The 14,289-nt window shown below is 49.4% G+C and overlaps 1 protein-coding gene across 4 annotated transcripts in view; it reads left to right on the forward strand.

Annotated features, from left to right (window-relative positions):
• Positions 1-5,803, forward strand: part of CDH4 (cadherin 4) — a 668,170-nt gene extending 662,367 nt beyond the window's left edge. For all 4 annotated transcript variants that reach the window (XM_068700721.1, XM_068700722.1, XM_068700719.1 and 1 more), the window contains one exon: positions 537-5,803. In XM_068700721.1, coding sequence (XP_068556822.1) covers positions 537-743 — 207 coding nt within the window. In that variant the 3' untranslated portion in view covers positions 744-5,803. The remainder of the gene's footprint in view (positions 1-536) is intronic.
• Positions 5,804-14,289: the final 8,486 nt, after the last annotated feature.

A 14,289-nucleotide genomic window follows, 5' to 3' on the forward strand; every position in this document is an offset into this window, starting at 1 on the left:
ATGCCTTCTTCCTTTGTTCCTGCCCATCCTTCACACTCAAAGTCATGCACATACATGCACTTGGAGGCTCGCTCTCATGCATGCTCTGGCTGCTGTTTGCTGCAGTAAGACGGACTCCGTCTCCCCACACTGAGGCTGGAGTTTCTGGACGTGTGAGCACAGACCAGGTTTCTTTATTGCAGGTCTATTCCACGTGGCTTTTCCTGGCGCTGGGCTGCAGCAAAGCAATTCTTTTTCTCCGTATCCCAAGGCCATTTCTGGTGCTGGCCCAGACTGCTGCCCACACCACACTCACTTAGCACAAGCTGGAGCAGCAATGCTTTTCTGCCTCCCCCGGAACCCCCTGCCCAGTGTTTCACACCCCACATCTCTGCTGGATGCAGAGCAGAGGGCGCGCGTTGTGCCCCCACTTGCTTAGATCCCCAGGAACCACCCTCCTTTAGCTTTGCTGCAGGCATCCCAACCCTCCCAGCACCCTTCCCCAGCACCATCACCATGAAACATGGGCACTAACACCGTCTCTTTGCCACCCCAAGGGCCTGCGTGCGGCGGACAATGACCCCACGGCCCCCCCCTACGATTCCCTGCTGGTCTTTGACTACGAGGGCAGCGGCTCCACCGCCGGCTCCGTCAGCTCCCTCAACTCCTCCAGCTCCGGGGACCAGGACTACGATTACCTTAACGACTGGGGCCCCAGGTTCAAGAAACTGGCGGACATGTACGGGGGAGGCGAGGAGGATTGAACTGACCTCACTTATTTAAAAAAAAAAAAAAAGAGAGAGAAGAAGAAGAAGAAGAAAATAAAAACAATTAAAAACAAACCCACAGACGACAACGTTAACAGAAAGAGCCGATGCAGAAGCAAAGAACTGTACAGATGTGGCAGCTTTTTTAATTAATATCCCCTGCTGACTGTATTGTTATTTTTAGTGGTGATTTAGGAGGTTTATTTTTTTTTCCTTTTTCTTTTCAATTTTTTTTTTTAGAATATTGAGCTGTCTCGCATGAACACTTGTCTCTGCTGCAGGTTTTTTTGTTTTTGTTTTTGTTTTTTTTTTTAATGTCAGCTGGGATATTGCTCGTTTATCTGCTTTATGACTAAAGAGAGTGAAAGGCACTCTGTCTTAACTTGAATTTCTTAGAACAGAAGCACTGTTTTTAAAATATATATATATATATATTTGAAAGTGCCTTTTGGTGCATGTATCAGATTCCCTTCAATCTCAGGAGTGATGAAAACAAACATACAACCATCCTGGGCAGCACTCCCTGTGACCCTAAGCCAGTTCTAGCTGGGAAGGAGTTAACAAAAAGGAACTGTGGAGATTGTTTCTTTTTTGCCTTTTTTTTTTTTTTTTTTTAAGGGGGTGACTCACTCTGGGGTGGAGAGGATGGGGGGCGGGAGGGGGAGATGTTTTGAGTGGAAATCTTAACAGCCATCTTTAAGCCTCAGCAGGTGGTGAACTAGTCATCATGTTGTATATAATTCAGTGTTATCAGATGCAAAATACCGACTAGGGGGCTCTGCTGTAACCTGGTCACACTCAATGTAGCTGCATAGAACTATAGCATTGATAAAGCCTTTGGTTATTGCCACAGAACTCTCCAACAGCCCTTGCCTAAACCCTACAAGTAAATCGTGAAATGACCAAAGGCCCATTTGTTTGTTTTTATGCTATCGGCGTGTTTTGGCTCCCACGAGTGGTGTAAATACCGGCTGGGTTACGTGGTGCTGTCCCACGTCTCCAGTGGTGCCGTAGGCACGAAGCCGATGCTCTTTTGCCTCTCACGTGTCTCTGCCCCACTGCAGGCTGGGGCACGCGATGGGCAGAAGCCGGCGCTCAGCACTTTTGCCATCCGTAAGTATGGAGCTAGCCTAGAACGACATTAATGCCTTGGAGCATCAGTAGCCAAAGCTCAACAGCATCATGTAACTCAGCTAATGTGTGTCCTTTATATTCGATGGGTAGGCGCTGCTATCTGTAGTAAATGTTTTTTTTGGAGAAGAAGTGCAACGAGGGCCTGTTAAGTATCTTGTGGTTAATATGCTCGAGCATTGCCAAGCAAGCAAGAGGTTTTGCAGCATCCAGGCATAATTCAACATCAGTATTATAAATGGTAGCATACTACCTAGTTTATATGTAGGGTCAGTTTAACCAATAACAAATAGTTATTAGCTTTTTTTATTACATTTTTCCTTTACTGATTTGGACTAGTGGGTTTCTGTCTAATGTTTGTAAAATGATTTAGACTGCATGGATGTGTAATATAAACCACATTTAATGGATTATGAGCCACTTAATTAATGTGCTATGAAATCTTGGATTACCTGTGTTTTATATTCTGCAGACGATTTTGCAGTGGGTTCGCTAAAAATTGTAAAAGTGCTTAGATATATTTTCATTTAAATCCAAGAATGTGCACAGTACTGGAAGGTGATTATCCAGGGGATAATCATGCTTTTTTGATATCTTGATTAATTCTCAAGTTGAATGCTAAGAGTTAAACGGGGGGGCGGGGGGAGCGAGCGCGTGCACGCGAGAGAGCGCGAGAATGAGAAGAAGAGAGCTTGTGGTAACGAGTGGACGTTGTTTCAGAGGGTATACTAGGCTGCAAGATCGTCTCTATAGATTTTTGAAATGCTCCTAGTGCATTTTATATTTCACTGTATCATATTTTCTATAAAATGCAATTTCTGTAAATTAACGAGCATTTGAAATGTGTCTTGTATGAAGTGGAATGTGGTAAAAGTCTGCCCAAGGGGACTCAAACCGTTACCAGTATGTTATTAATTACCGAGGGTGCGATCTTTCTTTTTCTCTTGGTCGGTCAGTTAGCCGCCCGGTCACTTTGTCCTTTCACTGGCCCAGAGAGCAAACACACGCTCAGATGAGTTTCTGGAGGAGCCCCGGGGGCGATGGATGGCTCAGCCCCGGCAGACCCGGGAGCGGTGGCCGCAGCCAGGCGAGGACACGGCTGCAAGCAGCACACGCCCTGTCCTCATGAAGGGCGGCCTTTGCAGGTTTCTATTCAAGAGCTGGGCACTCGGTTGTCTCATGTAACCACCATGAAGGTCTTGGCGTGCTTCTGCCGTGAGCCTTCCCCTCCTCCTGGCCGCCCTTGTCCCCCCCAGCCTCCGGCAGGCCTGGCAGCTCCCAGCCTCCAGCTGCTGGGGTCCCCCTGAGCCTTCGGCCTCCCCCTCCTGCTGCCTCAGGCCTTCCACTTGTCTGCAGGCTGGCACCAACTTCGGTGTGCTCCTCCTCTGAAGCCACCCGGCCACAGCAGCAGCATAATAAATAACAATTCCCCAGTCACGGCCTTGCTTTGTGCCCATCACCATAACCTCACCACCAGGTGAAGGAGGCGGATGGAGGCCAGGAGGAGCCGATGGCACCCGCTTCCCACAGCACTGCTGGCCTGGATGCCAAGCAGTGCGGACACCTGGCTATATCAGCAGGAGCTGAACATGGGCTCCAGAGCACCTGGTGCTTGATGCCTGGCGTGCTGTTGGCCATGGCGATGGCCTACAGGTTGTGGTGTGTGCCCAGGGGCCATACCCAGGGCTGCAGGGGGCAGCCGCCCCCCTAGCACTGCAGATAGGAGCAGCTCCCTCCCCAGCCAGGAGGGAGACGCTGTCAGACTTCAGCTTGTCTAAACAGTTCAGGATTTTAAGAACATTTTATGCAACCTAAGTCAAACAAAACTGTCGGAGTGATTAAAAATAAATCAGCCTGCTTCCATTGGAAACTTTTCTTTAAAAATCAGCGGATATTTTTCTGCAGCATTTGCAATCCAGACATTCCAACCCCATAAGCCTATAAATCAAACCAACTAGTTCATTATCTTTTGACCCAGTTCTGCTCAGTCTCCCTCCATAGGACAACCTCCTCCTGCTCCTCCTTCTTCTCCTCCTCCTCCTCCTCCCCGCACCCTCTACACTCACCTTTGCAGTCCCACAAACGTGGCCGCAGGGTCCGGCCCCTTTCCTCGCGGTGGAACAGGCAGAAGGTAAGCGAGCAACACATCTAGCAATGAAAATAGAACACTTTTTGCAAAGCTTTTTGCTTGTTAATATGAATTACACTTTATAACCAGCTAAGATAATGCAGTATACATTAATCTGAGGGGTCCCGTGGAAGAAGTGGCATTGCCATTCACGGCTGGAGGTGGCTGCAGCTTACCAGGAGCTGAGGGGGGGAAACACCAACTTTCCCTAAACTTACAGGCTTTTCTTACAGGCCACACAAGGTTATTCTCTGAATAAATAAATTGAAGCACCAACTTCAAGAAACTATTGAAATAAGTGGCGCCCACACATTGGAGCCCCACTTTTTGCCCACCACGAGGCGGCGGGGGAAAGAGCACTGGTTTCAGACAGATGAAGGGGAGCCCACCCCAAAAAGAGCATTTTCACACCCAATTTCCCCCCATACCCCGCACCACTGCCAGGAGCCAGTACCACAGCTCTCAGCAGTGTCTAGGGGACAGGGACAGGGACAGTGATGCTTCGTGTGGCTCCCACCTCCTCAGCATGAAGCTTACCCATCTCTGAGCCAGGACCATCCATGCCCTAGGTCCCCACTGTGCCCGCAGCCACCTGGGGCACGGCCCCTGTCTGATAATTGCACAGCCTGTAGAAAGGGAGAAGCATCTGTCACGGAAATGCTTTGCAAGGCAACAAGGAAATTCAGCAGGTAATTAATGACAGTAAATAGGCAAGTCTGTTATCGGTGTCCTAAGTGCTACTCATAGTTCTGCTTATAGTTTTGCATTTTCCTGTTTGTTTGTTTGTTTGTTTTTCCTGTTTTTGCTGGACCAGGCAATGCCATTGATGGTTGTAAGGGGGTGGTGGGGAGCTCATGTCCGTGCAGCAGTCACCTGAGCCTCTGTGGCTGAGCTTTCGGGGATACTCGGGTCCAAATTCACCCTCCAGCAGTAAGTGGGCTGTCGGAGGTGGCTGTGTCACCTGCACCCACTTGGCATAGGGTCAACGTCCAGGCGTTGGAGAACTGTGACGGGCAGGGCAGGCAGGGTCTGTACAACACAATATGCCAAGATTGCGACTTTGTTTAGTCTCAAGAAACATATTAAGGTAAAATACGGGACTTTTATTTGTGATGTCTTTTGAAGCTCTTCATTGTAAGTGTGAAAAAAAATGGGGGGAATGCTGTGTAACGATGAACATGATGTTTAAAACAGCAGCTAGACAACGTAGGTGTCTCCCACGCAAAGTTAACTCAGTTTCATGGGGAAAAAATCAAAGTTATCTCAAGTACACACAAACCCCATGCCCAACTGCTCACCATGATGTGTACATAATGTAGTTAGTGCTTGAAGCTACAAAGCAGATAGGTGAAAAAAAAACAACGATGACATATAGATGTATAATTGGAGCACTTTCTTTTAATTATGATTTTGCATGTTTCCTTTAACGATGGAGAAGCTGTGTAGCAGCCCGCATGACTGTGGTTGTTCTCGAGGAAGACTTCTGCTGTTCTGCTGTATTCACGCTGAAGCGCAAAAGCAGTTTGCGTCCGTTAACCGAGTTCAAAAACCATTTTTTGTAACCGTCAACAGCACAAATATTTTGTATTGTTGTTTGTACCATTTTTGTACCAAAATCAAAAGAGGGAAAAAAAAATAGGGAAGAAAGTAAATGTTTTCAATGTGTTTTTAGTGCCACTGCAATCTTGGTTTCCAAACTGAGTAACAGCTTTGCTGATTTATTGTGTATCAAAGCTGAACTGGCGCACTGACGCCTGGCTCCAGTGTAATAAAAATAAAGTCCCCCTTTTGAATAGTCTCACTTGCTTTTTTTTTCTTTTTAATTCCATTTCACTTTCCCCCATGCCCAGCCCATTGCATTTGCTGATGACAGACTTCCTCTTGCTGTGAGGCAAATAAGCTCAATGGCCTGGCCACAGGTTTGGGTCTGTGTGCATGGGCATCAATGGTATTTTCGGAGTCCCCAGGTGCTTCTGCACTTGTCTGGGGGCTGGCAAGTTTGCATTCCTTAAAGCAAGGAATGGCGGGCTGCTGGTCCCACAATGCTGCACACCTCTGAGCCTGTTTGGGAGCATGGGTGGTGGTGATTTCTTTTGACACCAGGTGTTTGCATTTTAGCACCTCGAGACCATGTCAAGGGGCTGGGACAAGTGGCCTCTGCCCGCCCTGTCCGTCCTCCAGCATTTTCCCCATTTCATCACCCTGGGGTGAGTACGGGCCAGGAAGGATGAGCAGTTCCAGCACGGCATGGAGCTGTTGCAGGCAAGCACGTGGAAAGCAGCGTTGTCTCATTTTAATAAACATTAAGATGAATACAAATCCTGTACGTAGCTATTTACTTCCCCCCAGAGTCAACTAAGAATATTTTATTGCTGGTTTTGCTAATTCTCAAGCTGTTCTGTTTCTTAGAATTATCTTTAACTACTGAATAATGCAAGACTGTTGCATCACAAATATTAGTTTCTGCTATCTGTGGAAGTCTGTGCTCTCATCATCCTGTTATTAGGCTCTTATCTGCCTGGAGAAAGTCTTGTTCCTAAAATGATTTAGCTGCATGCGTAACTTTGACCATGAGGATAGCTTTACTAAGCTGATGAAAATGGCCACCCTCCTCTAAATCCCTTGACTTTTGTACTAAAATTAAAAATAATAACAAGTATTATTAAAGATATTATTATAGACGGGTTTGGGAACAGCTCTCCCAAGTCAGAGGCAGACACCAGAGTTTGCAATAGAATTTTGTTCAGATCAAGCCAAAGCACACAGGGTTTTGGTGTATTTCTTCCCAATAAACTAAAATAAAAAACTTTTATTTGTTATCTGGATTAAAACCCTTGAGTTATCTGGCCCTTTTTTCTCCAATTCTCTTCAAATCAAAAGCATTTTTTTCATAAGTTAATAGACTCATTATGCAGTTTTATGTGACAATAAAATATCTACCCAAAACTCTAATGCCATGTCACTGTCAGAACAGACCCCAGGTTGGGAGAGGAGGAGTGTCAGGAGGATGAAATGCCTTTTTTTAACCACTGGCCAAACTTTCTCTGTGTCACACAAACTTTCTCTGTTCGTGTATGTGAGCCAGCTCATGTCAGCTGTGTGCTCTTACCTTGGCAGCCTCTTGGTATGCACATCACTGATATATTATTATTAATTATTACAATTATTATGTTTTATTTTATTCGTGCACAAAAATCATATTGAAGGGGGCCCCACGTGCAGCTGAGTTAGGTACTAATCCCCCAGGCAAGCAGGGTAAGAAGTGCTGCAGAGGAGCAAGGTGCCTGTGGGACACATGGGACACGGGATACACAGACACGGGTGGGAACCAGGCACCTCCCCAGGCGGTGCCTTGCTCCACCCCATTAAAATACCTCCGGCATGGCTCCTAAGGCCTCAGCAGTGGCAGCAACACACCACGTGCTCACATTAGCCAGAGCAGCAGCATTTCTCTCAGTCCTGGATAAACTGCAAGGAAATATGGAGAAGTGAGGTTAGCAAAGGGGAACGAGCCTCGCCATGCCTGCCCACCAGCACTTCAGCCCACTCGCTCAGACAATGCTCACAATTTATTCACAACCACCTCATTGCCCACTCCCAGCAGATCCTCGGGGCGCAGAGCCAACGGCCCATCAAGGACCTGAATTTCGGTGCAAGCAGAGGGTGCAGGGTGCAGAGGGGAGGCGTTGGAGCCAGGGAGCAGGGCGCAGGCCCCGAGGCAGGCCACCCACACCAGTTTTCCACAGCGAACGCTTTCCCCTGATAGAGCTGTAGGAGCTCTTCTCTTCCCCCTCCCCTCTCGCGATGATTAATGTGCAGCTTCCCCGCACTCATCTCAGCACCACAGCACAATCCATCTCGCCCGCTTCTTGCCTCTCCCTCCCCACCTCTCCACCTTCTTTTTTAATGAGAAAATGTTTGCGTTTTTTTGCTACGATTTTTTTGTGTTTTGTTGTGTTTTTTTTTTCTGAGCAGGGAACCGGTGGTGGGCCGGTGGCTCTGAGCAATGGCTGAGGCCTCCGACAGGCCTCACCAAGGCACCTGCCTCCCCCTCACCTCCCACTCAGCCCAATTTGGATTTTTTTTCATAGTTTTCCAGAAATTCACCTGGGGGACAGCGTAGCCATGACAGGCACGCATGGCACTGCCGCCCAGCCTGCCATATAGCACACACCCAGCGTGGTGCCAAGGACCTCACGCAAAGGCCAGGGCTGAAAAGTAAAAACGAATGCGATGAAGTTGCTATTGATGTTTTTTTCCTGAAAGGCCGTGGCTTGCTGTCAGGTCTGCCTCCTGGTGCCATCATCCAGCCCCTCTGGATGGAGATAAGAGGCGTGGGAAGAGGGAAGCCTGAGCTGACATCTTTCATCTGCCTCTCGGAGAGGTGGTTTTTAAGCCAGCCTAACCCCAGTGACCCCTAAGCTTTTTTTTTTTTTTTTTTGAAAACCCTGGAAGCTTTCGTGAGCTACACTCAGTTAAGGGGGCTGGATGGGGAAAAAAAAACTCACTTTAAGCAAGGCCGTGGGTTTGCGTTAATTATCGTCCTGCTGGCTTCAGGAAGGGCCGCTTCCAGCTGCAGAGAGGGGGAAGCCACCCGTCCCTCCTGCATCGTCAGACGTCCAGCCTGAAGCACACAGCTCCCCTGCCCTGTGGCCAACAGCACGACTGGGCATTGCACACATGGATAACAGTGGGAAAGGCCACAAAAAAAAAAAAAAAAAAAAAAAAAAAAAAAAAAAAAAAAAAAAAAAAAAAGAAGGCTGAGTTAGAGCTAAGGAGATATATATATATATTTTTAATCCACCACAGGTTTATGCAAGAAGTCAAATAACTGCAGGGAGCATCAGCACAGGAAAAAGGCAGGACCTGTCCATGTGGGGATGGAGCAGCCAAAGGCTGTGTCCCCCTGCTTTGTGAGCAGCATCTCAGCTCCTGTGTGTGGGATTTGGCTGCTCACAGCCAGCAACCAAGAGCCCTGCTCAGGCAGCAGGACCTGCAGCTCGTGCAGGAATTTAACCGAAAGCAGCAGCTGCCACCAAGAGCATTTGTAGTTATTGAATTGCTGGGTGCTCGCTTGTCGTTTGCACTGTTAAAAATCTGCCTCTAGATCTGGCCAAAAAAGTAAAATAATAACAGAGGGATCGTTCTTGGTTGCTAAACCGAGCTGGGGCAGCTGCAGTGGTGATGCTGGGGCTGGGCAGAGATGAGCCGGCCACACCACACGGCATTTCAAAGAGCTCAAACCTACCACAGCAGCATCAGCACAGCCCCCCTGGTTTATGCTTACCCTTGCTTGGTTTTAGCCTCCCAACAGTTGCTTGCAAATATAAATCAGTGGGTTAACTCTCACCCTGTGTGCAGGAGCTGCTGCGTTGTTCAAAATAGCAGTTTTCCTCGGAGAGATTAAAGTCTCTTTCTATCTGTACTGGAAGCTGCCAGAAGTGGATTGTCAAAAATCCCTGCGAAGCTGCAGGAGGAATAAGGAAGAATCCAATCTCTGTCAATATTTCCATTCTTAATAAACCAGATTTATAATATCTGAGGCCACAAGGAAGCTTTCTCACTGAGTACATAATGGCCGCGCCATTAACCTGTGCTATCTATAGCTAACTCATTACTTTATGAAGTACTTTGAGTTACCTTAGAGTACAAAAGGTGACATAACTAATCCTCTTCTGTGAAAAACATATTGATTGGAATTTAACTGCCAGGTAATACAAAGAGCATGTAAAACCCTCTGCAAAAATGCAGTTTTAGTGATCACACACAACACAGCCCCGTCAGTGCAAACCAAGGGCGTCGCTGTGCAAACACCAGCAAGCTCCATCCCTGGTGATGGCAGAGCCAAAACTCAAGGCAGAGCCAGATGTTGCATTAACCAGGACCAAATTTAAGCAACGTGCACCTGAAGCATCCGCCCCAGTGCTGAGCAGTATTGCTGAGCAAATCCTGTGCTTTAGGGGTTTGACATCCCATCCTGGGGCTTCATGGCACAGCCCAAGTGGGGATTCCTGCAACATCCCATAAAGCTTTTCCCAGCCAGGGGGTAAAACAGTGCCAGGCACTGCTGGGGATGCCTCATACTGCTAAGGTGGGCAGGTCTGGTGAGGTCAGTGCCGTGCAGGTCTTTTGGTTTTGGTCGAAGGCAATTTGCTGGCTGCACAAAGCGGGCCAGTACATTTTATATAGCGCTGACACCGTGTGTAACAGCCCCAGCCTTCCAGAGCATGCGCTGCATCGGATGTGCCTATGATAAGGTCGCTGAGCCACACACCTCTCAGCTGGGGCACCAGGAGATGCAAATCAGACCTGTATCTGTACTCATCGAGGTGACGACTAACTGGCCTGTCAGCCAGCCATTCCCCAGCCGAGGTCCTTGCACCGAGCGTGCAGGCTGCTGTACGGGGGTGCATTTATCATCTGGGCTCTCCTTTCACACCGCACTTCGAGAAGGAGCAGGTACCTTGCTTTAATATAGCACTATTGATCCTGAGAGCCTCAAACAATAACCAGCACATGATCAGAATGCAGTGTTTTCCAGGAGCAGAGCTGGAGTTGCTCTCACTCTTCTGCAGGGACAGAGAGGCATCCTGAACAGAGCCCAGCAGGGCCAGAGGATGGGCAGCAGCTCAGGGCAGCAGGGTGCCAGCCCAGGCAGTGAGCAGGAGCCCAGCCCCAGCCCCAGACTGAAGGCAAAGTGTGCCATGAAGGCAAGACATCACACTGTTGTAGTACTGTATAAAATATTTAACTTTCGAGTACATTATCAAAGTGGTTTCTTTTGACATTACATTTGTGCCCTTGTAAAAGACGCGTCGCCAGGAGCAAGTACCCATCCCAGAACAAGCAGACATCACTTCAGCGCAGTGGCCGTGCCGGCTCTGGGGACCCAAAACAAGGCTGACACGAAATCTGCATTACCTCCTGCTCCTGAGGAGGGGACATCCCAGGGCCTGCGAGCAGGAGGTGCCACCACCCCGCCTGCACCACCACCACAGGCGTGCGAGACATGCTCTGAAGTACATCAGAGCAGCAGAACACACTTGTACGGCAGGCTTTTGCTGTTAAAGTGCCGCCGATCAAAAGCATTTTAATGTCTTCACTCGAGGAAATGAGTAAATAGAAGGCAAGGTTTCGCTGCAGATATTCAGCCCTCCGCAAGCTGGTAGCCTCTCACTTCTGAGCCTTATAATAAATAGAAGAGGTACAATCTTTGCCTTGCTCTAAATGGCTTGCTAAATATTTCACCGAGCATCCTGGTTTTCCATTTGTCCTGGTCCTGTTCGCTGCTTGTCCCTCCTGCCTGTTCTCCCACGGCTGCAGCTGCAGAGGGGACCCAGTGGCACAGAGGCAGTCTGCAGGGGAACAACGGGGGAAGCAGCTCAGCCAAGAACCAGTAAATGAGACCTCGTGTAAAAGGGAAACAGCACCCAGTCCCTGGGACAGCCCCGGCAGTGCCACCCACTGCAGACTCCATTGACTGGGCTCTTTCCTGCTCTGGGGATGATGAGGTAAGCCCACAGACTTCAGGCCAGGCAGGAGAGGTCCCTTTCAAAAGCAAATCTTCACTGCAATGTCTAGGAACAACACAGATGATCAGCCAAAGGACCGAGGCCAGGCTCAGCCTGCCTCCTGCAGGGGTGTCTTAGGGCAGGGACTCACCTTTCCAAAGCACCCCACTAAAGGCAGAGAAAAAATACTGAGACTCTTTGCTGCCCAAGCACAGAGCAGGGGGCAGCACAGGGACATATCCAGAAAGGAGATGCCTTTTTAGCAGCATTTCTTAAGAAGCAGCAGCCTTGCTCTGCCTGCATCCCCACTCCCCTGACTTGCCTCGCTGAGCTCATGGATGGGGAGCAGCCAAATTGGCCACAGTCAGAGAGGGAATTAAGTCCCTGCACCTTTTGTGGAAAATAAAGGGCCAGAGCAGAGCTTCGTCAGTGTTACCTCCTACAAACGCTTCATTCAAGGAGCAGCTGAAACAGAATTTATACATGAACAGGCAAAAAAAAGACCTTCTGTGGCGAAGAGACCTTAATATGCCCTGAACAGGGAAAAAACTTCCAACAGGATTTGCAGCCAGCTAGAAGGCCCCCGACTTTTCCTTGCTTTGGCACTTGTGAAATGGCTTCTTACAAGGTTACGGGCCAGAGCCTGGCAGTGTCCCACCAGGAGCTGGGATTGCCAAGCCCCAGCTGGAAAATGAAGCCGGGGCTCAAGGTTTCAAATGCCCCACGTGTGACAAACACCCCAGGGGCTCGCTCCTGTTGATGCACGAGACAGATCTACAAAGCCTCCAAAGGGACGGGGCCCTGCTGTGCCAGATACCACACACAGACCTCAGGCTCACTTCTTGAGTTGCAATCTCTGCCTGGGAATTCACTGCAGACCTCGAACTGTCGATTGTCCTGGCTGTGGGTTTTGTTCGGGGTTTATCCAGCTCTTCACAGAGTGAGTTCTGTCTGGGCAGGGTGATGCCAAGGCTCCCAAGGAGCGCACTCAGGGAATGATAACGTAATCTCCCTGCCCAAGAAATGCAGTTTCCTGGTGAAGACAAAGCAGCTGGCCCAGGCTGGGTAATCCTGCACAGCCAGGGTGGTGTGGTGCTGCTGCTTGCAGACAGAAGGTCTTCCGGACTGATTGTGTTACAATTTAATCCATCCTTCAGCAATTTTAGCTCTCCAGATTGTTGTTATTTTACACCTCAGCAGAAGTTCACAAGGAAAAAAAAAAAAAATGAGGTTGGAATCCTGTGGGGGCAGCTGGCAAGAGTCACAAATCCATCTCTGTGGAAAGAGATTTAAGCTCAGGTCCAAATAATTAGTTCTTTACCAGGCCTTAAGCTAAGGAGCCGGCAAGTTCAGCAGCTTCACGGGGAGCCGCGCCACGCTCCCATGTCCCTTACACGCACATCTCCCAGAGGGGCTGCCCTCGGCTCACAGGAACAAAGCCCAGCTGAGGGGTGTGGGACATGGAGCTGGGGGGTCCAGCTGCCCTCCCAGCACATCGCTGCCTTTGGAAACTTGCTGGTTGATTAACACCACCTCAGCATCTCTCATCAGAGAGGCAGCTGAGAAAAGCCTTGTGGTGGTGTGAACAGCATGAAAGCCCCCAGAGGTGCAGTGCAGAATCACGGCTGCCCTTCCACGAGCTGCTTCCCACCAGCACCCTGATAACCTCTTGGTGGAGGAATCCCAAACCCAGCCTGGCAGCAAGGTGCAGAGCTGCTTTGGACCAGCCCGATGCAAAGTATCTTCATGGCAGAGCAGCCAAAGCAAAGGCAGGGCTGAAGGATCGTTGGTGCATCAGCTTTAGGAAGAGGGACTGTGCTCAGAAAGCATTTTTTATCATTGCTCTCCTCCATCGCAAGTGGCTGAAGCTCTGTGGGGGAGGACAGCAGGGTGAAATGGGGCCGGGTAAGGAACAGATGAAGGCAACCATCTCCTGGAGGCAAGCAAAGGGGAGGAAAGCTGCCCAAAGAGCAGAAAGTTAGCAACACCAATTTCTTGAGCTCGGGAGGCAGGATCAAACTCAAACCTCCCCAGGCAAAGAGTAAAAGGATAAAACCAGTCCCATTACGCTGAGCCACTTAAAGCCATGTGAAAGATAACCATGTTTCCTGCCCTTCAGACGGCTGCCACATGGGCAGGAATCCCCTCTCGCATGGACAGAGCCTTTCCCTGGCCTTTCCCAGCCACACGCTGTGAGATTTCTGTGGGGAGGGTCCAGCCCCACAGAGCCCCGGCACATGCCACATCCCCGGCTGCTCAGCCGCTTCCACTGCTCCTTGGGATGGCACGACTGACCCCAGAAACTAAAGCATCTGTTAATAAATCCCAGACAGCTCAGTCCAGGCCAACAGTGGATGTGAAAAAGCCGCACAGGTCAGCAACGGCTTAGTTTTGTTGTTAACAGCAGTCAGTGCTGGAAGGTGTCAGTTTGGGAAAGGGTGGGGAGAGGGCTGGAAACCACAATCGAGAGAGAGAGTGCTCATTGCTGCCATGTCTGGGACACGGGGGCAGGAGGATCCAGCCAGTTTTAACAATAACCTGCACCCTGAAGCCCCCCCAGGCCGTGTCAGCAGCTAAGGACAAGGACGGGGCTCCTGGTCACCACGGCAGAGCTTAACGGGGCTGGGAAGCAAACGAGGTTATCGGGCCAGACCCTGCGGCGAGCTGTACACATGCCAAGAACCCTCGGTTTAAATACACTCCGGTTTTACCTTCCTCGCTGCCCCCGGGGAATAAGGCTCTCTTCCTTTTTGCTGAAAGCTGATTGAGTTGG

This window comes from Anas acuta, chromosome 16 (assembly GCF_963932015.1).
Source record: "Anas acuta chromosome 16, bAnaAcu1.1, whole genome shotgun sequence".
Taxonomy (NCBI): domain Eukaryota; kingdom Metazoa; phylum Chordata; class Aves; order Anseriformes; family Anatidae; genus Anas; species Anas acuta.